Source organism: Struthio camelus, chromosome 2 (genome assembly GCF_040807025.1).
Source record: "Struthio camelus isolate bStrCam1 chromosome 2, bStrCam1.hap1, whole genome shotgun sequence".
NCBI classification, from domain to species: Eukaryota; Metazoa; Chordata; class Aves; order Struthioniformes; family Struthionidae; genus Struthio; species Struthio camelus.
This window is the reverse complement of record NC_090943.1, coordinates 171710825-171734847: the sequence shown is the minus strand read 5'-3', so window position 1 is coordinate 171734847 and position 24023 is coordinate 171710825. Positions and strand designations below refer to the sequence as shown.

The window sequence follows — 24023 nt, the reverse complement described above, 5'->3', positions numbered from 1 at the left end:
TGTCCAGAGGTGGGAGCATTCCCTGGGCTCTGGACAAGGGTTCGCACTCGAGTGGACTTGACTCCAGGCATGCGCATGGAGCCAGCGTGGGGACATCCCACTCACAGCTTCATCCTGCTCCTGTGCCTGCGTGTTCACAATCTCCTCCACGTAGTTGGCTGGGAACCACAGCTGCTTCTTGCCTCCATAGTCCCCCCGCCACCTAGAAGGGGTGAGAGGATCAAGGCGAGCGGACCAATTTGGGGGGGACGGGGTTGTTAATACTGCATGCAATGTCAGGGAACATTTGGAGAGGGGAGGGACAGAAAAGGAGGCAGTTAAAACCTGTCACAGTAAGACCCACCACCTGTGCCGCTGCTGCGGTGTGGGGCAGTCCCTCCAGCCCTCACACCCTAGTGGGTTTTAGCGAGAGGACCCCAGAAGCTCGGCATGCCATTGGAGCTGCTATCCCAGAACTTTTGCCCTGGCGCAGCTCAGGGTGAACTGCATCTCCCAGCCTAAGGCATCCTGCAAACAGTGGCACCAGCCCCATCCCACAGCAGCATCTCTGCTCTGCTTCCCGCGCACCCGGTGGGGAACGTGGGGGGCTACCTGATACCTGTGCCCACTTGGTGGCCAGCAAAACCCCATGACAGGAGGCTCCCACCAGCCCTGGGCTTGCCAACACTGGGATGCAATGGCACTAGACATGGGGGCTGCCCGGGGCTGCGGGGACTGTGCTTACCAGCCACCGTCCTGCTTGTCCACATTATGGATGATGGCCTGCTTGCAGAACGACAGCTCATCCTCCCGCTGGGCTTTGTAGTCATAGAGGGCCTTCACTGTGCACTGGGTCACCCGGGAGAGAAACATGGGTGTCACCGCCTGTGCCTCAAGTGTCCCTGGCTTGGGGACACTGCCTAGGGCTGGTGGCAGTGCTCCCTGCTGAGCCCTGCTCCTTGAGCCCTGACGTTTGCACATGGGTACCCTTGCTATGTAGGGTGAATGTTCCCGGATCCAAACGTTGCTCCAAAATAGTCCACGCCAATAGTGAGATGTTAGATGGGGTAAAGGGCTGGGAGCACCTGCATTCCCATGCGGTGCCCTCAGAGAGAGCAGCGCAGCAGGGCCATGGGGGCTTCTCTGGGAAGCCCCACGTGTCTGCTGCACCTCTAGCCTCATGGTGGAGGGGAGCAGGGCCATGTCCCACGAGCTCCTGGGTCCAGCTCGGTGTTGGGACCCATAGCACATGCTGAAGAGCTCCCTTGCCACTGACAGCAGCCTGAGCAATTGCTCTGGGAACAGGTCTGACAGTCAGCATCACTGCTGGGTACCTACTCTGCAGTTAACACATTTGGCTGTACCAGTGTAAAGTAGGTTCTACTTTTAAGTTCCCGAATGGTGAATGGTTTCTCTTGTTGCACTGAAGGGATTTATCTTGAGAAATTCCTGGAAAAAAACTCCTTGGGTTAAGCCTTCCCATGTTTGGTCTTAGCCTGAGAGCTAGTCTGCTGCAAAGGGAAGTTTAAAGTACAGCAGCACAGGAATGTAGGATCATATGATGACAGGATAATTCAGGTTGGAAGGGACCTCGGGAGGGCTCAAGTCCAACGTCCTGCTCAAAGAAGGGTCAGCTCTGAGATCGGCACAGCTCGCTCAGGGCTTTATCCGGTCTGTGCTGGGCAAAAGCACTTAGGCCAAACAATTTTGTGCCACATGGGCTCCCAAAGTAAGAAAGATGCTATGGCAAAGCAGTGAAATGTCGCAGATTTTCAGGCCTATGGGTCTGGGGGGATGCCAGCGAGCCGCAGCCCCACTGCCAGAATCACCATGTCCCACTGCTCTGCACCTCCTGGGGACGCTGGTCTGGCCTCTTACCCTGGCCATTGGCATCTTGTTGGCCTCCACGTAGAAGTGAGGGGTCCGCACCTCATACAGGGCTCCGTAGTCCAGCTCCTGCAAGGAGAGATGCCAGAGTGGGGTCACCTGGCCGCTCAGTTGGCAGGACGGACAGGGGACTACAAGGGGACACTGCTGCATCCAGCTGAGGGGCAGCTAATAGCCCTTTCCAAATAATTGGAGGGGAATTACAGAGATGACAGAGACCAGCTCTCTGTGGTTGGGGCAGATGATACAACCTGGAGCAATAGCTCTATACTGCAGCTCGGCCAGGTCAGGTTGGACTTGCAGCAAATCTCCTTTGCCAGGAGGGAGCTGCAGCCTGGGGAAGGGTCCCCAGAGTGGGGATCTCCATCCCTGAGGTTTCCAAGCCTCGACATAGCTGCCCTGGTGCAGCATTGGCAACAGCTGGAGCAGAGACCTTCCCACCCCAGAGAAGCTAGTGATGGGACTGGATTGCCTGCTGCACAGTACCCATGCTACACAGACTCAGCCGGCTCGCCGTAAGAGTTTGCGCAGCCCTGCTGAGGCCTGGAGCTGCCATCCCTGCTGCTGGGAGCACTCACGGTGGTGCCCATCTTCTCCAGGGTCTCCTCGTTGATGGGGTAGCGCAGCTTCATCTTACGGTAGAGTGGGTGCTTCTCGTAGTAGCTCACGAGGTCCACGAGGCTCTCGAACTCGGCTGAGCTACCCAGCATGAAGAGCCGACCTTCCTGCTGGATGCGGCAGTGCTTGATCTTCCCCTCTGCCCTGGTGCCAAGAGAGCCGGGGGAGACGTGAGGAGTGATGCGGGACCCTGGCTCACTGGGGCCACAGCGATAGGGGAGGACTGGGCTGGAGTGGGAGGCGACACAATCACCCTCTCCTTGCTGCCAGCCCTGCTCCAGTGGTAAATTAATGCAGGATACTGCCAGGATGGCAGCAGGTTGCAGGAAATGTGGCTGACCACTGTGAAAATGCACCTTTACCACTACTGAAGCCAGGGGATCCCTCTCCTGACAGCCTCGCACCTCTTGCAGCCCCGACTTATGCCAAGTGACCCACAAGACGTCCCAGGAGCAACGACACCAATCCTCCCTCCTGATCTAGAGCAAATTCCTGCTGCAACAACATGCTGGGACTGGCTCAGGAGAGAAGGGAAAGACCTCCCTGGCATCTGCGCGGGCACAGCAAGCATCCTGATCTCCCAGTGCTGTGTCACAGGAGACACGAGCCTAGTAATTCTCAGCTCAGCTTGCAGTGCGGGTGATTGGGAACAGCCCAAACTGTCTCAGGATGCTGAGGAGGCTGCACTCACCGAAAGGAGATGGCGTAGGAGTTGGGTTCACTGCGCTTGCGCACCAGGAAGGCTCCATCCCGCGGGACCCTCATCAGCATGTGCTCGGCCTGCAGGCGTGTAAGGTTGGCATGGTACCACCTGGCCAGGGGAGAGCAAGAAGGTGATGGGCCAATGCTACCACTGCTGCGCCCGAGAGAGCATCCCTCACCTGACACCAGCTCTGCTATGGGGCAATGCTGGAGTCAGGCACAGGGAGAAGAGGCAAGGAAAAACAATGAAGCAGGAGGAGGGTGATGGAGCCAGGGGACGGGGAGGACGGGGCCAGGGATCACCCTTACTCTTTGCTCTCATGGGCATTTGGCTGGGGCACAGGGTCAGTGAGGCGCATCTCGAACTCGTTGCAGCGGAGTGGCACCTCCCGGTAGTGGCAGATGAGGCTGTAGAGGCTGTCGAAGACTAGGTTGTCCGTCAGATAGAATTTGGTGGTGCCAGCCTCCTGCCGCGAGTGGATCCGGCAATGCTGGACGCGGTTGGACCTCCTGCCGGGAGGGGAGGAAGGTGGTAGTGAACAGTGCTGGGGTGCAGTGAGAGAGGGGGAAGCCACAGGGTCACCATGCCTACATCTCAGGTCTCAGGGGAGATGCATCCCCCACATCCCCTCCTGCCCCCACGCATGTGCTATGATGGGGAGTCCTGGGGTCTGGGTGCTGTGAGTGCTTGAACAGAGGGGAGAAGCCCACAGGAGGTGGATTGATCTGGAGCAAAGACGGGAGAGGGCCTGGTGGTACAGGTTAAGATGCTTCGAGGACAGGGCTGAGAGCATCCCTGGCAGCCACTTAATGGGCTGGGGTGGTGCCGAGTACCCTAAGCTCCCAAAGAGCCGAGTGATTGCAGCCTGTCACATCAACTCATACCTCTGCCTTCTGCAGGCCAGAGCCTGCCCCTCTCTAATGAGGGGAGATGGCAATAATTCGAATAATATTTACAAGGAACAGCATTAGGCGTGTGTTATGCAGCTCTCAGGTCCAAGCCAGGTCAGGACCCTGCTGTGCAAAGTGCTGCATGCCATGCAGAAAGGCAGCGTTTGCCCCAAGACCTCTTACTGGCCATAATTTCTGCCTTTGAACTGGGAATTTGCCAGAGGACAGCCCCTGATTGCCCAGAGGGACACTCAGACTGTCAGGCTGCTGGGGAAGGTCTGAGCCCACCATTCTCCCCAGACAGCAGAGGCAGGGACTGTCTGTGGGGTATGTGCTGGGAAGAGAATGGTGTGGTCACCAGGCTGGGGGTCCTACCAGAAGGAGAGGGTGTAGTCGCCCACGAAGGTCTCGCTCTCCCGCACGAGGAAGGTGCCGTCCTTGCCACCTGTCTCAGTGCAGTACTCATGCAGTAGTTTCTCAGCAATCTGCCGCCCGTCACGGCCCCCTCCCAGCTTCCCATGGAACCACTTCTCCGTGAAGTGCAGCTCATTGTTGTTGAACTCCTGTGAGCCACCAGAGAGACACCATGGGGTTAGCATCCCCCCGAGCAGTGGGGCCATGAGCAGCTGGGATTGGCCAGAGGGCATCATGAACCTCTCTCCCTCCCTGTGGAGACCTCCAGGCTCCCCAAATGCCTCCCAGAAGGTTGCACACCTGCCCCCCACACACCTCCTTCTGCTCCACCTCCTCCTCATCCTCATTGAACTGGTAGCGGGATGTCTCCTCTGAGTAGTAGATCTTGTTGCTTGTCAGGACAAAATAGTGTGGGCTCCAGGTCTAGGAGGGAGAAAGAGCATCACCAGGGCAGGGAGAAGAGTGGCATGGGGCATGGCCCCCCATTCCTGCCCTGCATCTGCCATCCAATGGCAATGGCTTAGTAGAGCATGTGCCCTATGCCTGCTCCACACCCCAATGCTCTCCCACACCATCATGTCCTGCATCCCCATCTGACTGACTCTGCCCACCCTGACCACAGCTGTCGGTAGAAAAGACTCTTACATGATCAATGGGGTCTTCGAGGTAGAGGATGCCATTTTTGATGGAGTTGCTGATGTCATTCTCGGAGTAGCTGGCTGTGGAGACTTCCTCGTACAGGTTCCCTTCAACCAGCTTTTTGTGCTGGGGAAAGAGCCCAGAAAGAGGAGCTCAGCAATGGGGATGGTCACTCCATCACGCCAAGCTACCAGCTCTCAAGGAGATGCTCGGGAAGTGAAGGCAGAGCCCTGCAGGTCCCCCCACAGCTGTTTGGTCTGTGGTGCCCATCTCCTGCATACTTCTGCCCTTTCGCCACCACCCGCCATGTGTCAGAGGGTCCTGGAGCACCTGTTCCTGAGCCCGCAGGTCTTTTCTTGCACAGATAGATCCCTAGCATGCTATTATTTGGGTGTGGAGGGATTTGGGGAAATCCCCATCCCTTCAGCTCAACACTGTCCTTGTCCCTCCTGCTCCTGCAAGGAAAGAGGAGCTTCAGGGAGGTGCTAAGCTCTGCACCTTGATAAGGATCTTCTTCTTGAGCTGTGTGGGTGATGGCAGCTCATCGGCGTTGATGTCCACTGGCTTGGTGAGCAGCATGTCCCCAAAGACCTTCTTGAAGTGGGAGGCCATGTTCCTCTGCTGGACGATGCTGCAGTGGTCTTCGATGGAGAGGATGATGGGGAACCTGGAGGAAGCAGGCAGGAAAGGTGGCTAAGAGTGTCAGCTGACTCACATCCCCAGCAGGACTGAGCCAGATCCTGAGGGAGCAAATGGAGAGCCGTCAGCTGGGCCACAGGCAGAAGAAGAAGTAGAGGGGAATCTGTGCAATATTCCCCTGCATAGATCAGAGCTGGGGGCATTGTGCAGGGAGGCGAGCCTGGGAGCTTAGAGCAGGACTGGCGCAGGGACTGGGGATTCTTACTCGGAGGTGATGAACGCGTGCTCCTTGATGGTGTGCAGGACATCCAGGAACTTGATCTTGGAAGTGAGCGTGTGGCCATGGTAGATGATAGGCAGGTCATCCGGGCCATCCCAGCAGTCCACTGAGTGGTGGGGGGGTACATCCTAGTTAGTGTGTGCTGGTCTCCAGCCCCACTTCCCAGCTTTGCTCCTGGCCCTGCTTTCTGTCATGTGGACGCGCCATGCACCACTTTGTGCACCATGGAAGGTGCTTGCAGGCCTTGCAGCATGTGGGAAGGCCATCCCTGACCCATTGCCATGGGATGTACCTGGGGAACAGTCTGTCTGACGTGCTGCTGGGTGCTGGGGGGGGGGGTTCGTCATTGCCGTGGGGTCCCAGTAATTGGGGTTCCCAGCAGGGATGGGGTCACTTACGCTCGATGCAGCGGCAGCCCATGCGGAGGCAGCGGGCGTACGCCTCTAGGGAGGACTCGCTGGAGAACTGGTCCCCTGTCAGGTATCTGCAGAGGAGCAAGAGGGACCATAAGCAGGCTGCCTTTGCTGGGGGTAAAAGTGGGGAGGCTCCATGCAAGCACCAAGGTCAATAGGGGGGACTGAGGGTGAGGGGGTGCTTGTGGGGCCCCAGGTGCTGGGCACTAGGAGGATGGCTCCGGGAGACAGGGTGGGAATCCCTGAGGCAAGCCTTTCCCCTGGCTTACGTGTTGTGGGAGGAGGAGATCCAGTACTGGGAGAGGGGGTGGTTCATCTCTTCGGGCACCACACGCTCGTATTTTGAGTCCATCACCATGTTCTCCTTGGAGAAGAGGTACGTAAGGAACTGAGGAGGAAGCAGAGCGGTTAGAGCCCACTGGGGCCAGGGATCCCTGCAGGAGCTGTCACTGTAGGGGGGGGCCACGCACCTCGTCCAGCTGGAAGGAAGGGTCCGCTGCCTCGTTGGAGCAGTCCTTGAGGTAAGCGCACATGTAGTCCCGCACCGTACCCACATCACTGGCCCAGGACTCCTAGGGCAGAAATGCGCCATACTGTTCAGGAGGAGCTGGGAGTAATGCAGCAGCCAGGAAGGGAGCATCCCACTGGGGTCTTTGTGGCTGGGCTGCGAGGGAACCCAGGAAGATCTCCAAGATTGGGTCTGGAAGGTACCACTGAGGGATTTCCAAGACTGGGGCTGGGAAGAATCCCTCAGGGGTCTCCAAGACTGAGGCCAGGAGGAATCTCTGAGGGATCTCTTAAGCCAGGCTCAGGAGGGATCTCCAAGGGTTCTCCAAGGTTGGGGCCGGGAGGGATCCCTAAGAGATCTCTAAGGCAGGGCCAGGAGCATTCCTGAGAGATCTGGAAGGCTTAGAACCCAATGGGATCTCTAATAGCCCCTGCCCACCCCTGCTGGAGGCAGATCAACACTGCCATGCGCTGGCAGATCTCTCTGGCCCCAGAGCTCCAAGGCAGGCCTGCTCGGTACTAAGCAGCACTACCTTGTTGCGTCCCCAGCTTGCTGGCCTTGTGCTCAGCCACAACCCATGCCACGGGCAAATCCTTTCACATGGCCAGCAGCTCCGTGACCCGCATGGGTGCTGTTGGGGTCCTGCCCTGTTGAAACCACCTTGTTTTTCCCAGTCCCCAGCCCTGGTCTGCGGGGACCCAGTGCTGGCTGCAATCTTCGCCCAATGTGCAGCACTTGCCAGGGGAAATGCCAGAGTGAGACAAACCTCAGTTTTCTAATAAAAAATGTTTTCATTTGAATCTGGTGTCGGAGATGCTGCTAGGTCCCTAGAAGGAATGGGATTGTTGGAGGATGCTGGGAGAGAGCCTGATAACCAGGAATAGGAAGCCTCAAATTAGAAAGGAATAAACTGTTCCCTGGGACAGGATGAGAAATCACAGCCTGGCCCCGGCGGGGAGATTTGGGTTAAGCACTGGGAAAGGTCTCTCCATGCTGAGGCTGGGCGCTTAGCGCTGGGATGCAAAGCCAGTGCTGGAGGCAGCTATGAGGCTTGGGGACAGGAAGGAGCCACAGCTGGGCCAAGGTGACCCCCCTGGGGATGACACAGTACTGCAGAGACCTTGGACATGGTGGGTCGTGTGGGCACCCACCTTCTGGTCATGCAGCAGGAACTTCTGGAAGTCGTAGAGTGATATCTGGCAGAGCTCCGGCCGGTCGACGTTCCTGGGGCACGGAGGAGCCATCAGGAGGGGAGCCAGAGAAGGTCCCCAGAGGGAAATGAATGCTCACTACACCAACCCAATGGCTTGTCCTCCTGAGGCCTCCTCCTCTGCCTTTCCGTGGCAGTGTGCCATGGGCTTGCGGAGAGGAGAGGCCACAGGAAGACTGGGGGCACCCAAGGCTGTTACATGGGGTTGCAATAAACAGTCCCCATGACAGACAGGAAGAGGCAGGAACCCCAGGCCCATGCCTGCTGCATTTCCAGAGGTGATGTGGAAAAGGGCAGTGCACCAGCTCCAACCATCCCTGGGACGAATCCCAAAGAACATCACCTAATGTCCCCCTAATACCTGCCCTCACAAGTCCCCAAAATCTGTGCTCACAGCCCCGCCATTATCGCACCACGTTGCACTCACGTTCCTAAAACGTGTATCACATCCTGCTTCACATCTCCCCTCACATCCCCCCCCACAACTCCCCTCACATCTCTCCTCACTTCCCCCCTCACATCCCCCTCACATCCCCCCTCACTTCCCACTCACACCCCCCTCACATCCCCCCTCACATCCCCCCTCACATCCCCCTCACATCCCCCTCACATCCCACTCACATCCCCCCTCACATCCCCCCTCACATCCCCCTCACATCCCCCCTCACATCCCCCCTCACATCCCCCTCACATACTCTCACATCCCACTCACATCCCCCTCACATACCCCCTCACATCCCCCTCACATCCCCCTCACATCCCCCCTCACATCCCCCTCACATACTCTCACATCCCACTCACATCCCCCTCACATCCCCCCTCACATCCCCCTCACATCCCCCCTCACATCCCCCTCACATCCCCCCTCACATCCCCCCTCACATCCCCCCTCACACCCCCCTCACATCCCCCCTCACATCCCACTCACATCCCCCCTCACATCCCTCACACCCCCCTCACATCCCACTCACATCTCCCTCACATCACCCCTCACATCCCACTCACATCCCCCCTCACATCCCCCCTCACATCCCACTCACATCCCCCCTCACATCCCCCTCACATCCCTCACACCCCCCTCACATCCCCCTCACATCCCCCCTCACATCCCACTCACATCCCCCCTCACATCCCACTCACATCCCCCTCACATCCCCCTCACATCCCCCCTCACATCCCACTCACATCCCCCCTCACATCCCACTCACATCCCCCCTCACATCCCCCTCACATCCCCCCTCACATCCCACTCACATCCCCCCTCACATCCCCCTCACATCCCCCCTCACATCCCCCCTCACATCCCCCTCACATACTCTCACATCCCACTCACATCCCCCCTCACATCCCCCTCACATCCCCCTCACATCCCACTCACATCCCCCCTCACATCCCCTCACATCCCCCTCACATACTCTCACATCCCCCTCACATCCCACTCACATCCCCCTCACATCCCACTCACATCCCACTCACACCCCCCTCACATCCCCCTCACACCCCCCTCACATCCCCCTCACATCCCCCCTCACATCCCCCCTCACATCCCCTCACATCCCACTCACATCCCCCCTCACATCCCCCCTCACATCCCCTCACATCCCCTCACATCCCCCCTCACATCCCCCTCACATCCCCCTCACATCCCCCTCACATCCCACTCACATCCCCCCTCACATCCCACTCACATCCCCCCTCACATCCCACTCACATCCCCCCTCACATCCCCCCTCACATCCCCCTCACATCCCCCCTCACATCCCACTCACATCCCCCCTCACATCCCACTCACATCCCACTCACATCCCCCTCACATCCCCCTCACATCCCCCCTCACATCCCCTCACATCCCCCCTCACATCCCCCTCACATCCCCCTCACATCCCCCCTCACATCCCACTCACATCCCCCCTCACATCCCACTCACATCCCCCCTCACATCCCCCCTCACATCCCCCTCACATCCCCCCTCACATCCCCCTCACACCCCCCTCACATCCCCCTCACATCCCCCTCACATCCCCCTCACACCCCCCTCACATCCCCCCTCACATCCCCCCTCACATCCCCCTCACATCCCCCCTCACATCCCCCCTCACATCCCCCTCACATCCCCCCTCACATCCCCCTCACATCCCCCTCACATCCCCCTCACATCCCCCCTCACATCCCCCTCACATCCCCCTCACATCCCCCTCACATCCCCCCTCACATCCCCCCTCACATCCCCCCTCACATCCCCCCTCACATCCCCCCTCACATCCCCCCTCACATCCCCCTCACATCCCCCCTCACATCCCCCCTCACATCCCCCTCACATCCCCCTCACATCCCCCCTCACATCCCCCCTCACATCCCCCCTCACATCCCCCCTCACATCCCCCTCACATCCCACTCACATCCCCCCTCACATCCCCCCTCACCTCACTCATATCCCACTCACATTCCCCCTCACATCCCCCCTCACATCCCCCTCACATCCCCCTCACTTCCCACTCACATCCCCCTCACATCCCCCCTCACATCCCCCTCACACCCCCCTCACATCCCCCTCACATCCCCCCTCACATCCCCCTCACATCCCCCTCACATCCCACTCACATCCCCCCTCACATCCCCCCTCACATCCCCCTCACATCCCCCTCACATCCCACTCACATCCCCCCTCACTTCCCACTCACATCCCCCTCACATCCCCCCTCACATCCCCCTCACACCCCCCTCACATCCCCCTCACATCCCCCCTCACATCCCCCTCACATCCCCCTCACATCCCCCTCACATCCCACTCACATCCCCCCTCACATCCCCCCTCACATCCCCCTCACATCCCCCTCACATCCCACTCACATCCCCCCTCACATCCCCCTCACACCCCCCTCACATCCCCCCTCACATCCCACTCACATCCCCACTCACATCCCCACTCACATCCCCCTCACATCCCCCTCACATCCCCCCTCACATCCCACTCACATCCCCCTCACATCCCCCCTCACATCCCCCCTCACACCCCCTCACATCCCCCCTCACATCCCCCTCACATCCCCCTCACACCCCCCTCACATCCCCCCTCACATCCCACTCACATCCCCGTCACATCCCACTCACATCCCCCTCACATCCCCCTCACATCCCCCCTCACATCCCACTCACATCCCCCTCACATCCCACTCACATCCCACTCACATCCCCCCTCACATCCCCCTCACATCCCACTCACATCCCCCCTCACATCCCCCCTCACATCCCCCTCACATCCCCCTCACATCCCCCCTCACATCCCCCCTCACATCCCACTCACATCCCCGTCACATCCCACTCACATCCCCCCTCACACCCCCTCACATCCCCCCTCACATCCCCCCTCACATCCCCCCTCACATCCCCCCTCACATCCCCCTCACATCCCCCCTCACATCCCCCCTCACATCCCACTCACATCCCCGTCACATCCCACTCACATCCCCCCTCACACCCCCTCACATCCCCCCTCACATCCCCCTCACATCCCCCTCACATCCCCCCTCACATCCCCCCTCACATCCCACTCACATCCCCGTCACATCCCACTCACATCCCCCCTCACACCCCCTCACATCCCCCCTCACATCCCCCCTCACATCCCCCCTCACATCCCCCCTCACATCCCCCCTCACACCCCCTCACATCCCCCCTCACATCCCCCCTCACATCCCACTCACATCCCACTCACATCCCCCTCACATCCCACTCACATCCCCCTCACATCCCCCCTCACATCCCCCCTCACATCCCCCCTCACACCCCCTCACATCCCCCCTCACATCCCCCCTCACATCCCACTCACATCCCACTCACATCCCCCTCACATCCCACTCACATCCCCCTCACATCCCCCCTCACATCCCCCTCACATCCCCCTCACATCCCCCCTCACATCCCCCTCACATCCTCCTCACTTCCCACTCACATCCCACTCACATCCCCCTCACTTCCCACTCACCTCCCTCTCCTATCTCCCCTCACATCTACTTTCCTATTCCTCCCCATGGACCTTATCTTTCATCCCGCTCTTATTTCTGCCGTCCAGCCTGGCCCCAGGTCAGGACAACCAGTGCTGGGGGTCCCTCCATGACACACACACTGTCTCCATCCGCTGCCCTCTCCTGTACTGTGTCCATCCCTGCCCCTCGTGCCCAGCTGCGCAGAGGATGGCCATGGTGCCAGAGGGGTCTGTGAGCACCCTTGGGTGCCCGGGTGCTCACCTCAAGGGGAAGGAGAGCTCCAGCTGCTCGATGACCTGCAAGGCCAAGGGGACACTGGGGTTAACCGGTGGGGACTTGCTGCAACCAGCTGGGGACGCTCGGGTGGACGGGCCATAGCCACATCTCTTACCGACTTCTGTGTGTCAAACATCAGGTTTTTGTAGAACTGGATGAAGTGGGAGAAAGTCATCTCATTCCTGGCTTCCACCTCCTGCGGCGCCGGGGAGAGAGGGTGGCATGTGAGCGTGGGGCTGGCACTGAGGGCTGCGGCGGGAGGGTGGCCGTGCACCGAGACATGCAGTGGGAGAACGGTCTGCACCCCCGGACGTGGTGGGGATGCCCCCTAGGAGTCCCATGTCCCTGTGAAGGTGCCAAGCCCTCCCTCCCCCAGGCCTGTGCTGCACGGCCAGGGCGGCCTGGGCACCCGGAGGGCCTTACCACGAGCTTGTCCCGCAGGAACCTCATGTTCGGCACACGGTAGTTCACCTGGGGCAGCATGGCCTTCAGGTCCTTTACTGTTATGCTGTGGGACGGTGAGCTGGTGTCAGGGCATCCATCAGATCCTGCAGGACCTTTGGAGGACCCCCAGGGACCGGGCACAGGCTGGATCCTCCCTGGATGGGTCTCCATGCTGAGTCCAGAGTTCCTGGCCATCCCCCCTGCTATCCCCCTGATCTCTCCCAGTCTTTTCTGAGCCCCCCAGTCCCTTCAGATCTCCTTGACCCTCCTGATCTTCCCCAATCCCATTCATTTCCACAGATCCCCCCAATATTCCCTGATCTCACCAATCTTCCCTGATCCCCCACCCCCAGTCTCCCTCAAACTCCTCCAAGCCCCCATGATCTCCCCAATCTCTCCTGATCCCCCCAGTCTCCCCCAAAACCTGACACTGAGCTCCCCCAATTGCCCCGACACTCTGCTCCCCCAATCCCCCCAATCTTCCTCAACCCCCCTGACCCCCTCAATCTCTCCTGACTCCCCCAATCTCCCCACGTTCTCCTGACCCTCCAGTCTCCCCTGACCTCCAGTCTTCCCTGCTCTCCCCATCCTCCCTGACCATCCAGTCTCCCTGCTCTCCCCTGATCTCCGTGCTCCAGTACTTTTCCAGCCTCGCCAACTCAGCACCCTCCACTCGATCCCCTCCAAGCGGCGAGGATGCTGGTGAGGCCAAAGGCTGGCTGAGAGCCCCCAGGCAGCCCCCTGGCACTGAACCTCCACGCTGGGGTCCCAGCACACATTGCCCTGCTGGAGCCAGCCTGGTTGCTGCCTTGGGGCCCCCGGCCCCAGCTAGGCTGTGGGCCGGGGACCCGGCCCCTGCAGCAAAACAGCCAGCTCAAAAACACAGAAATTAGTCCCCAAATATTCTGAGGGAGAAGAAAAACAGCCTTGGAGAGGGGTCAGCTCTATTGCCAAGCATGCAAAGACGCTTGCAGCATCCCTCCCGGCTGCTCCCTTAAAATCCCCCTGGACTGTTATATTTGCCCCAGAAGCATTTTTGCCTTTTTGCCTTAATATTAACACAGGACTGGTGTGACTATGAGAGCTATGAGTGGAGGGTCGGGGAGAGGCAGTGCGTGCAGGTGCTCCAAGCCGGTCTATCCCATCTGGAGGTGATGCCAGCCTTTCCCAATGTTTATGATCTGAATTAATTTGCTTTGGGTTTTTTAGTTTCTCAGGGAGACATTTATGGGGTGCATTAACAGACCATCCACTGTCCTCCTCATGCTGGTGGAAAAACCATGTGCAGGCTGCGGAGCTGGTGGGCACCAGGGCATTTGGGTCCCCACAGTTCCTTTCAGCTCCATAGGGACATGCCAGTGGCTCACCTGCCTTCCCGTGACCTGTCCATGGTGTCAAACTGTTTCCGCAGCCACCTGGGGAAGGGAGAGAAGAGATGGTGTTCAGCCCAGGAGATTGAACTGTGCGGGTGTTCATCCCCCTAGACCCCCATATAGGGCATCGGGGAGCAGCACAACTGGAGCCATGGGTCCCTCCTCACCTCTCGATCTGCAGCGGAGTCTGGGCTTTCTGGGTGTCTGCCACTAGCCAATTGAGGCCGGTTATCCATAGGTTGATGTCTTCCTCACAGAAAGCTGGAGGAGGAAGAGGAGGGCAGTAAGGCTGTGCTGGGGCTGAGCAAGGCCAGGATGCCTGATCCCAGGGATTGCTAACCCAGCTCCTGAGGCAGATGCCTCAAAAGCAGGAACGTCTCCTGGCCTCTTTGCATTGCCACGTCCCAGGCTAGGGTATGGAGATGGATGGGAAAAACTGGGGTGGGTGGGAAAGAAGCCACAAACCAGCCACGCTGAGCGTCCGCAGCCTGAAGTCCATCCCGTAGAGGATGATAAAGCACATGGTGAAGTCAAGCTTGCGAGCATCCTCCGGGTAGCGTTCGAAGTCCCGTGAGTTCTTTCCCAGGCGGATCTCCTTTATCTCCCGAATGTCGACTGCAGGGAGAGAAGGACATGGGCCCATCCCCTTTGACCCTGCCATCCAGGAGGGTGAGAGCAGGACAGGGGGCTGTGGCAGTGCCAGGGCACCCGTGCGCTCGGGGCTCTGGGATGCTGTTGAGAAGCGGAGATGCTGCCAGTAGAGTGGATGCAAAGGGGGATGCTCTGGGATGGGGGACAGCAATGGAGTGGCTGGCACACAGCCCAGAGGGGGACATCGGTGGGGTGCAGAAACGATGGGGGCAGGATGGACTGGTGCCCAGAGGGCAGGGCCTCGGCCCTTCGCAGCGCCGCTGGCATCCGCTTCGCAGTCTCCGGGACAGTAGATGGCCCCCGGAGCTGCGGTGCCGGGTGTTGGTGCCTGGCTGCTCCTCCCGTATGTCCTCTGGGGAGCCGTGTCTGGGGAGCCGTGTCACCAGGACAGGGTGCTCCTGGGACACTACCCATGGGTGTATGATGGCACTGCAGGTGCCATGGCCACGTGTCCTCCAGGGGACTGTGTCCCCAGAATGGGCCATCGCTGTGGCACTGCCCATGGGTACATGATGGCACCGTGGGATGTCCCCTGGGGAGCCATGACCCCAACTGTGCTGTGTCCCCACAGCACTGCCCGTGGGTGCATAACAGCACCATGGGTGCCACATGTCCTCTGGGGAGCCGCGTCCCCAAGACAAGGTGTCTCCATGGCACTACCCATGGGTGCATGGTAGCACCGCAGGTGCTGCGTGTCCTCTGGGGTGTCATGTAATGCAGCCCAGCAGCAGGGTGTCCCCCTGTGCGGGTGGCTGTGCCATGGGCCAGGGTGGTTGGGTGCTGCTCTACGCGCTTTGTCCAAGCTCTGAGCTGTCCCACCAGCATATCTCTGGGTGCTCTCACTTGTCTTCTCTGCTCAAAGGCGAATCCTGCTCCAGGACAGTCTGAGCTCATCGTTTAATTGAAGACATCTGCCCAAAGGTGGCAATTTCGAACCTCGGGGCCTCGACCGCAGGGCGTTGCTTTCCTGCCCGCCCTGCACTCTCATTATCCTCGCTATATAAAGTCCCTGCCGGCGAGGCAGGAGGGCTGGGTTTCCGGGCTGGACTCTTCCTCAGGGCTGCGATGCTGGAAGATATTTCCAGCCACTGGTTTTACAGAGCAGGCCCATCCCACCATGCCGGACAGTGGCAGCATAACAAAAATAATGTTACGAATATTAGTAATATTAGCCAGTGCCGGCCCTCTTACACAGGGCATCACCCCTGTGCAGCTCTACTCTCCAGGGAGCCAGGGCCGAGAGCCGCCACCACCGGAAAGAGCTTTGTGCAGCCAAGGCCGTGATAACGAACGTGCGTAGTGGGGAGAGACAGCCGGCGCAGGTTATTGTGGCGCAGGAAATGGATCATTTCCCGGAGATTTTCCAGCAAAGCTCCGGCTGGGTTTCCTACACCGGCCGGCGGCGGGGAAGGGCGCAGGGGTGCAGGACCGGGCGAGGGCTGCTCCCAGGCGCCGATGCTCGGGGCTGTCTGCCAGCTCTGGAAACGCTCCCCTGTCGCAAGGCACCAACTTCTGCCTAGTCAAAGGTGGGAGAAGGAAAGGCCAAGCACGTGGAGGAATAAGGGCTAGGGAAGAAATCAGGCTGCTTTAGCAGGTTAAGTGAAAGCCGTAGGGAGGAAGGATGGGGAGTCGAGTGGTTTTGCCTGGAGGAAGGGCTCCAGAAAACACTGGCGACTTTATAAAACCTTCCCTCCCTGCATGAATGGAAGGCAGCTTTCCAGAAACCAGAGAGGTATTTTATCACTTTACAGAGAACTGGTGCACCGGAGGGGTTTGCACCCGCGCCGTGCACTTTTTCTTTGGAAACAAACTGCAGCCGGGAAATGAAATCCACCCACACTGTCACCATACCTGGCACGTAAACCCCACACCAGCGCTGCTCCAGGGCTGTACTGCGGCCCCGGAGCAAACCTGTATTTGCGTCCTGAGTGCAAACGGGCAGATACTTGGGGCTGACTGAGCTTCTGTAGGTTGGAGGATGGTGGCTCATGACCGAACCTGCCCGCCTGCAGAGGCAGAGCCTTCTCCCGGCACTGGAGAGGGGTGAGAAGCCAGGGTCTGGCAGTGCCTGGGGCTCTGCCGATGCTCAGGGGTACCCCGAGGGGAAACCGGCCTGCATGTCCCACTTAGGGAAAGAAAACCATCCCCATGTCCCTGTGCTGCCAGGATCCGGCCTCCGACAAAGTCTCTGGGCGCTGCAAAGACTAAAACGCCCGGCGAGATGAGCCACGGGCGAGGGAGCGGAGCTGGAAGGCGCCTCTTTTCTCCGCGCCGAGCAGCGCGTGCGGCACAATGCAACGCATTGGCGGCTTCCTGGAAACAACATCTGCAGCGGATTTGCAGCGATCATGTCAGAACTATGTCTCCAAACTCCTCCCCGCATTGTCTCAGGGGTCCCAGCTATTAAAACACTCTGGAATCCAGTTCCAGCTGCGAAAATCCTTCTTCCCCTTGTAATGCAAAGGCAGCACCAGCATGTTACAAAGAGCACTTTAAATACGTGGGCAGTGTGGCCTGCGCGGGCAGGTAATGCAGGACCAGCTGCTGGAAAGGGTCTGGCCGGCAGCTTTTATCAGCACTAAAGGAGCCCTGGGGCTTCCTTCGTGCATTAGGAGAAAAACGAAGCGAAGTGGCCAAGAGGGAATTGCCGTGCTCAGAAATTACGCTGCCTCCGGGCAGAGCTGGAGCGGGTAGCGGGTAACATGTGCCATCTCCCCCCAGGTTCGCCTTGGCCTCTTTCCCCTCTTGCGGGACGTGGGGGAGCTCGGGGAAGTCGCTCGGACCGTGTCGTGCAGAGGGTCACATCCCGGAGGGCTCCCTCGTGCTGTTGTGAGGCTGGTTTCAGACCCAAAATGAAACGCCGGTCCAGTGGCGTTAAACCACATCTGTAGTTTCTCCTCCCCAAATCGTCCTATTTATAACTGCCACGAGTTAGCGAGGATGGAGGTGCAAGTCCCAATTCACCATCACCATTGCAAAACCGCAGTAATCCTCCCCGATGCGCCGGGGCTCAGCCCGCGGCGTGTTTATCCCACCACGGGCTGCAAACGGCCTCTCCGAAACGCCAGGAGCGGTGCAGGGGAGGGAAACAGCTTAAAACCCAGGCTCCGAAGCTGGGCCGGGCCTTGCTAACCAAGCCAGCCTTTCCGAGGCGCTCTCCCACCGCAGCCCAGGAGATTTTCCGAGCAGAGATTGGAAACTGCTCTATTTTTAGCGAGGGTTTTCCTGTGCCCTTTCCCTAGGCTGGGAGACGAGAAAAGGCCTGCTTTCGCCTATGCCGCGTGCGCCAAAGCCTCCCCTGCCCCAGCCAAGCACCCGCGTGCAGCCGCTGCCTGATGCTCACCCTTGGGTTTGCCCCAGCTGCCTTCACCCCTATTTCTTTTATTTCTTGCAAAGATCCCCTTTTGATAGTTTTCAGCCTGCCTGCTGGGGGACAGGGTCTGCCGAGGGCGCCTGGCTGGGAACCTGCTGGGTGGGAAGAGTTTAATTTTGGGGGTAACGCAGGACAACACGTTAGCTTAGCTCCTCGCTAGCTTAGCTCCTGACCTTGGCTGCTGCCCCAGCCGGCGTTTTAGAGCGTCTCCTTGCCGTTCGGCTGAAAGGGACCCCTCCACGTGGACGGGTGGGAGGACACGCGTCTATCATCCCGTTAACGAACCGTGAAATTGTCTCTGACACCATGGGGGCTTCCCTAGGAGAGCCGGTATCCCAGCCCTGGTCCCGCCGGCCCCGTAACAGAGACATCACCACTGACGGTCGCCCCGTTAATCCCCTCTCAAGCCGTTCGCCTCTTTGACGGGTGGATTTAAAACGGCCTGGGCAGGCGTGAGGTCGGGCAGCAGGGCGGGAGCGAGACGCCGGAGCAAGGACAGGAGCGTTTCGCCAGCCCCGGTGGTGCCGGTGGGATGTCCCTGCTGGCTTGCCACAGGGCCAACTCGAGGTCCCGGTGCTCCTGTAAAATTTCCCCCGTCCTAGGCAAAGCTGGCTGTGGGATTAGATAGAGGGATTATGTCATTTCTGGGGAGATTTTCCTTTTTTCCCCTCCTGGATGACCTCAGAGGATGCTCACTAGGTCCCAAATGGCGATTTGGACCATCGCGTGGGAGAAGCCAGACCCTGAGGACGCTGGCTGGGTCCGGAGGCTGGGATGCTCTGCAGTGCCAGTGGGGAGACCGAGACGGGCATGCAGGGTGACGTGTCTGCTGTGAGCCCACAGCAGAGGGGAAGACAACGCCGAGACCCTGACCAAGCTCTGTACAAATAAAACAGCTGGAAATATGTTATTTCCGTGAGCAGAACGTGAGCTTGCTTTCTGCAAGGGCCAGGGATGTCCCAGCCGGTGGGCTACGGATGGGCAGGCCAGGATCCTCGCTCCCTGGTGGCCATGGGACACGCTGCCCTTGGTTTAGAGGAGATGCCCTGCCAGGCTGCAGCAGCCGCTGGCACTGGGGCTCATCCCAAATGCAGCCAGCGCCGATGGGACCATATTTCCACCATCTCCAAATCCCCTTGCTCGGTTCATGTTCTTACTCGAGGCATGACACCGCCTCTCCAAAAAAGCCCGCCGGGTACAGGTGCCTCAGCCTTCCTCCCCTTGCCTTTCCCTGCTCCTCCTCTGTGCATGAAGCTCTGCTGCAGCGTGGTGGGGGGATCTACTTCTCCGGAGGGTTCACGGCGAGTTTGCCTCCTGCGCTGAGCAGGTACGGGCAAGTGCGAATCCTGCTCGACGCTAATCTTGGCGCGCAACCCTCCTTCCCGGCTCACAGCCCGCCTCGAAGCCTCGCGACGATTCGCAGCCCACAAATCCCCAGTCCACCGCTTTGCCGGCAGCCCGTGAAAACCGGGGTAACCTCGCAGCTACGGCTCGTGGGTCAGTCTCAGGGCCGGCCCTCCGCACCTCTGCGCAGGCAGCACGTGGGAGCTGCAGGCCAGGGCGAAAGTCCCCCCGGCTTCGCCGTGCCAGGATTGCGCTCCATCGCGCACATCCGGCAGGGCAAAAATTAGCTGCGCTTCGGAAAATTTAGGTCTAACTCTTTCCGTAGGTCAGTTTTGGCCACTCGAGTCGAAAGCGTGCCCCGCCGGCCCAGCGGCACCTGCCCCGTGCTTTGCAAGGGGGAAGCATTGCAGGCCTGCAGCAACGTTTTGCAATACCCCACCTGACTACTGAAAGACATTGCAAAGCTGAAAGACACAGTGGGAAAAGGCACCTGTAGCTACCATCTCCCAAAAACTCGGGGGCAGATTCTGCCTTTGTCCAGGGGAAAAGATGGATCAGAATTGGCTTCCTGTCCACGTGGTGCTTATTTGTATAGCTCTGTGTCACCTCCCCAGTCCCATTTTTTTAAGCCACTGGTTATTTTTAAAGGCAATACAAGTCTCAAGGTAACAAGTTGCTACATAGCTAGCAAAAATACAGGGCTGGGTAGAGTGCAGAGTCCCTACCAAAGCCTGGCTGGGGGAGAAACTGTAGTACGCACCCACAGCCTACTAGACACCAGCGAATCCACGACGGAGGGTGATTTTAATGGATGCTCTGACCAGACTTAAGTGGGGACTTCTCTCGTGTCAGACCCCAGCACCGATTAGCCACCAGCCAGGTGCCATCTCAATGTTGTGTTTAAAGCATGCATTGGGAAGGTCTGGCTGCTCCTCGGGCCACCCAAGGGCTGGGGCAGCTGGCACGTGGCACCGGTCCGGGTTTGCGCCCCGTGCTCCGCGCATCGTGCTTGCTCTGCTGGGATGGCGCAGGGCTTACGATGGCACCCCCGGAGCCCACGGGGCCAGAGGATGGGACCAGAGGCACGGCAGCAACCACCCAGCCCACCCAATGCCCGGCGAGAAGTTACCGGCCGAGCGTGCTGGGGCGGAGGACACGAGTATCACTCCGTGGCCGCCCGCTCCCGCGTTTGTGCCGGGTGTTCGGGCACGGCACCCGCTGCCGGGGCAGCCCGCCGCCGCTTCCACCGCCCGCTGATACTCACTGTCGCCCTCCACTTTCTCGGGCGTGCGGCTCCAGATGATCTGCCGGGTCTCCAGCTTCACCTGGAAGGTCCTTCGCTCCGGCCGCTGCGACTTCTTCTGGTAGAACAAGGTGAGGACGGTGCCCATCTCCAGGCAGCGGAGGATCCTGCCCATGTCGCCCGCCTCCATCCTGCCGTCCTCCAGAAACCCATTGACGCTGTTGAGCCTGGACGCGGACATCTTCAGCGCGTGGCCATCGCCCGGCGGAGCCGCAGAGCCGGGGCTGTGTCATGCATGAGGGCACGAGCGCCGGGAGGAGCGAAAAGCAAAATCCGCCCAGTGGTTTTTTTATCCCCGGTCGCCCCCAACGCGGCTTTCCTGCGCTGCGGCGGCCGGCGCCGACTTCCCCTCGGCCGCGGCAAGGAGCCGACCTCGGAGACGAGGAGGAAGGGGTGGGTTTGGGGGGGCGATCCTACTGGGGGTGAATCTGGCTCCGTTAGCACCCAGCGGCGGCGGGAGGAGATGGGCAGCGTTGGCGACGGCGTTTTGAATCAGAGCTAGAGGAGGAAAAGCAAAAAAAAAAAAAAAAAGAAATCACGGGGCAATACCCCTTGCCGGACCCTCCCACCGCCCCCCGGCCACAGAGCGGAAAAGCAAAAATCGCCCCCGAGCTGCAGGCTGGAGCCAGCGGCTCCTTGCGCCTGTGTCCCCCACGGGGCTGGCGCTGGCCGGGCCGGGTCGGCTCGGCCCCGGGGAGCCCGGCGGGCCGGGGAGAGCCGGCCCCGGCGTGCCCAGCTCAGGGAGCCGGGGGCCCACGGGTGCCCTGGCCTGCGCCTCGGCAGCCGGCTGGGCTGAGCTGGCCCGTTGAGCGGGGTGCCGATCGCCGGGGCGGGAGGCGGATGGTAAGGTTTCGGAGAGGGGGGCTGCTCCCCTCGCCGCCCGCGGCCCCGCTCCGCCGCTTAATTTCGGGCTGATGAAATGGACGCCCAGAGGAAACTGCAATCACACATGGCCGGAAAGAGATCAGAAAGGAATTTAAAAAAAAAAAAAAAAAAGCAGGATCTTGGAGAAAGAAAAATCGGAGCGACGGAAAAGGCGGATGAGGGTGACATCTAGAGGAAGGCAGCCCCGGCTCCGGCCGCGATTTGGGGGGCTCCCCAGGCCCAGGCCCCGCTGCCTGGCTTTGGGGGCAGCAGCCCCCTGAGCGGGACACCCTGGGGACACCCCCGCCGCACCCGGAGATGGGACAGGGACGACCCTGCGTGCCCGGGGTGGCCTCGGGTTTGGAAATGTGAGATTGCACCAGAGGGGCAACAAGGGGGGCTGCAGAGGACGGAGGGGCCACCCAGATGCACGCTGAGGGGGCATTTTTCAGGATGGCCCTGCCGAATTAACCCCTCACGTCCACCTTTCGTCCTACTCTGCCGCCTACGGGCCAGGCGCCGGATGAGCGAAGACCTGCCAACACAAGCAGGACTGCATCCCTGCTCTTCGAAAGGGGAAAAGCAGATAGGTCTGGGGCAAAGCAGCCCATTAAAGGGGGGAAAGCAGGCAGGTCTGGGGGCAAAGCAGCCCTCTGGTCGGTGGCAAACGCTCACGCACCCCGTGCCCACCACACACCCTGGGCTGGCTTCGTTCGCTGGTTTTGCTGGAGCGGAGAAGCTTTCACCAGGTTTCCAGACATCCTTGCTTTCTTGGGAAGTGCACCGCTTCTGTTTAATCCCCAGGTTTCCCTCTCCCCATAGCTGTATGCTGCTCCCTCTTGCTTTTGCTTTCGCGAACGGTCTCATGTGAAAATAAACGAGGAATTTGGGGTTCAGGCCCAGAGTTAGGTTCACGGAGAGCGGGATAGTGGAGGGACACTGATTTCCACCGCACGCTCCACAGCTGCGGGCTTTGGTGCCTTTGCGGATTTAACTGCAGCCCAACTCCGATCGTATGGCAAGACCTGCAAAGGAGGGTAAAGAGATATCGGGTGGCCCCGAGCCGGTTCTTGCCGGTGAAGGAGCCTGGCTAGTCCGAAGGCATAACCCTTTGCCAAAAGCCCCGTTTTCTGTATGGGTTGCACATTCCCACTGCTATGACACGCTGCTGGAGACACAGTTACATTCATTTTTAATCTTATCTTCATTTGCATTATTCCAGCACCTCCCTCAAAAACTGTTAAAAATATGTATCTTTATTACCCCAGGGTTGTGTGTTTAGCCTGATTAACAGGCTTGTTGATGAAGCCCTTCCCATGGCAGAGGGTCTCTGTCCCAAGTCCTTCTCGCCCGTCTTCTCCTCCTGCTGTTCCCCAGGATCTCAGTGCAGCCCTTGAGTTGTCACTCGTTTCTCCTAGGCTCGGTATTTTTGCCCCTCGTGCTACAAGTTACATTGTGAGTGGCTCTGGACTGGCATCACTTGGCATTTTGCACCGCTTTGGTGCAAATGCTCTGCCAAGGCGAGCGTATGGTCACGGTGCCGCGGTGCCAAGCCTTTTCTCACTGGCAGCAAGACGCACACCACTAAGGGATGCATCCCAGCATCGGACATTGTCCGTAGCAGCTATTGCTGGTTCAATATCCCCTGCCCAAAGCAGAGGGATATGGTGGTTTGAAGCCACCTTGATGTGGCTTTGATGTCTCTAAGTGCCAGCCTGGTTTTGGTCCAGGTTTCCTCATCCCTTGGGGACTGCTGATCCTAATTCCAGTCACCTCTGGGCATTTCTTTCTCATTTCGTGATAGGACACTTGCCAAGGGTCAAATCTGCATTAGCTGCTGGCCTCTCCAGGACCGCGGTGATGAGACCAGCTCCACTCCAGGGCATCAGAGGGAACTTCATTAATGTCTGCAGGGCCTGGAGGGGTATCACTAGCAATCTGCTTTGGAGACGTGGAGTTTATGCATTCCTCTCTGCCTGGGAAGCCATGCAATGCTCATCAGCATCTCTGTTTTGAGGCTATGTACCGCTGCCCCCTTCCATCTGCTGGAGAAGTCGCTTCGGGTCAAGACCACCCTGAATCCGCCAGCAGAAAGGCGATGAAACATCATCTCCTGGCTCCAAGCATCCTGTCCCTGTGGCTCCCTCCCCAGGAGGCCATGGGTGCTGGGCCGCTGTATTACCAATTGGGGTGATGGGGATGCAGCTGGATGATGCCGTGAAGCCAGCT

The 24023-nt window shown here is 59.4% G+C and overlaps 1 protein-coding gene across 1 annotated transcript in view; it reads right to left on the bottom strand.

The window, feature by feature from the left end:
- Positions 1–21849, bottom strand: part of LOC104142512 (1-phosphatidylinositol 4,5-bisphosphate phosphodiesterase gamma-1-like) — a 28694-nt gene extending 6845 nt beyond the window's left edge. Inside the window, exons 1-22 of the mRNA XM_068933519.1 lie at positions 20892–21849; positions 14725–14874; positions 14427–14520; positions 14254–14301; positions 12866–12950; positions 12558–12638; positions 12428–12462; positions 8122–8194; positions 6933–7034; positions 6732–6850; positions 6448–6533; positions 6035–6155; positions 5629–5797; positions 5137–5256; positions 4807–4914; positions 4453–4640; positions 3496–3696; positions 3176–3295; positions 2445–2628; positions 1858–1935; positions 725–828; positions 106–202 (exon numbers count right to left, since the gene is read on the bottom strand). Coding sequence (XP_068789620.1) covers positions 106–202; positions 725–828; positions 1858–1935; positions 2445–2628; positions 3176–3295; positions 3496–3696; positions 4453–4640; positions 4807–4914; positions 5137–5256; positions 5629–5797; positions 6035–6155; positions 6448–6533; positions 6732–6850; positions 6933–7034; positions 8122–8194; positions 12428–12462; positions 12558–12638; positions 12866–12950; positions 14254–14301; positions 14427–14520; positions 14725–14874; positions 20892–21111 — 2583 coding nt within the window. The 5' untranslated portion in view covers positions 21112–21849. The remainder of the gene's footprint in view (positions 1–105; positions 203–724; positions 829–1857; positions 1936–2444; positions 2629–3175; positions 3296–3495; positions 3697–4452; positions 4641–4806; positions 4915–5136; positions 5257–5628; positions 5798–6034; positions 6156–6447; positions 6534–6731; positions 6851–6932; positions 7035–8121; positions 8195–12427; positions 12463–12557; positions 12639–12865; positions 12951–14253; positions 14302–14426; positions 14521–14724; positions 14875–20891) is intronic.
- Positions 21850–24023: the final 2174 nt, after the last annotated feature.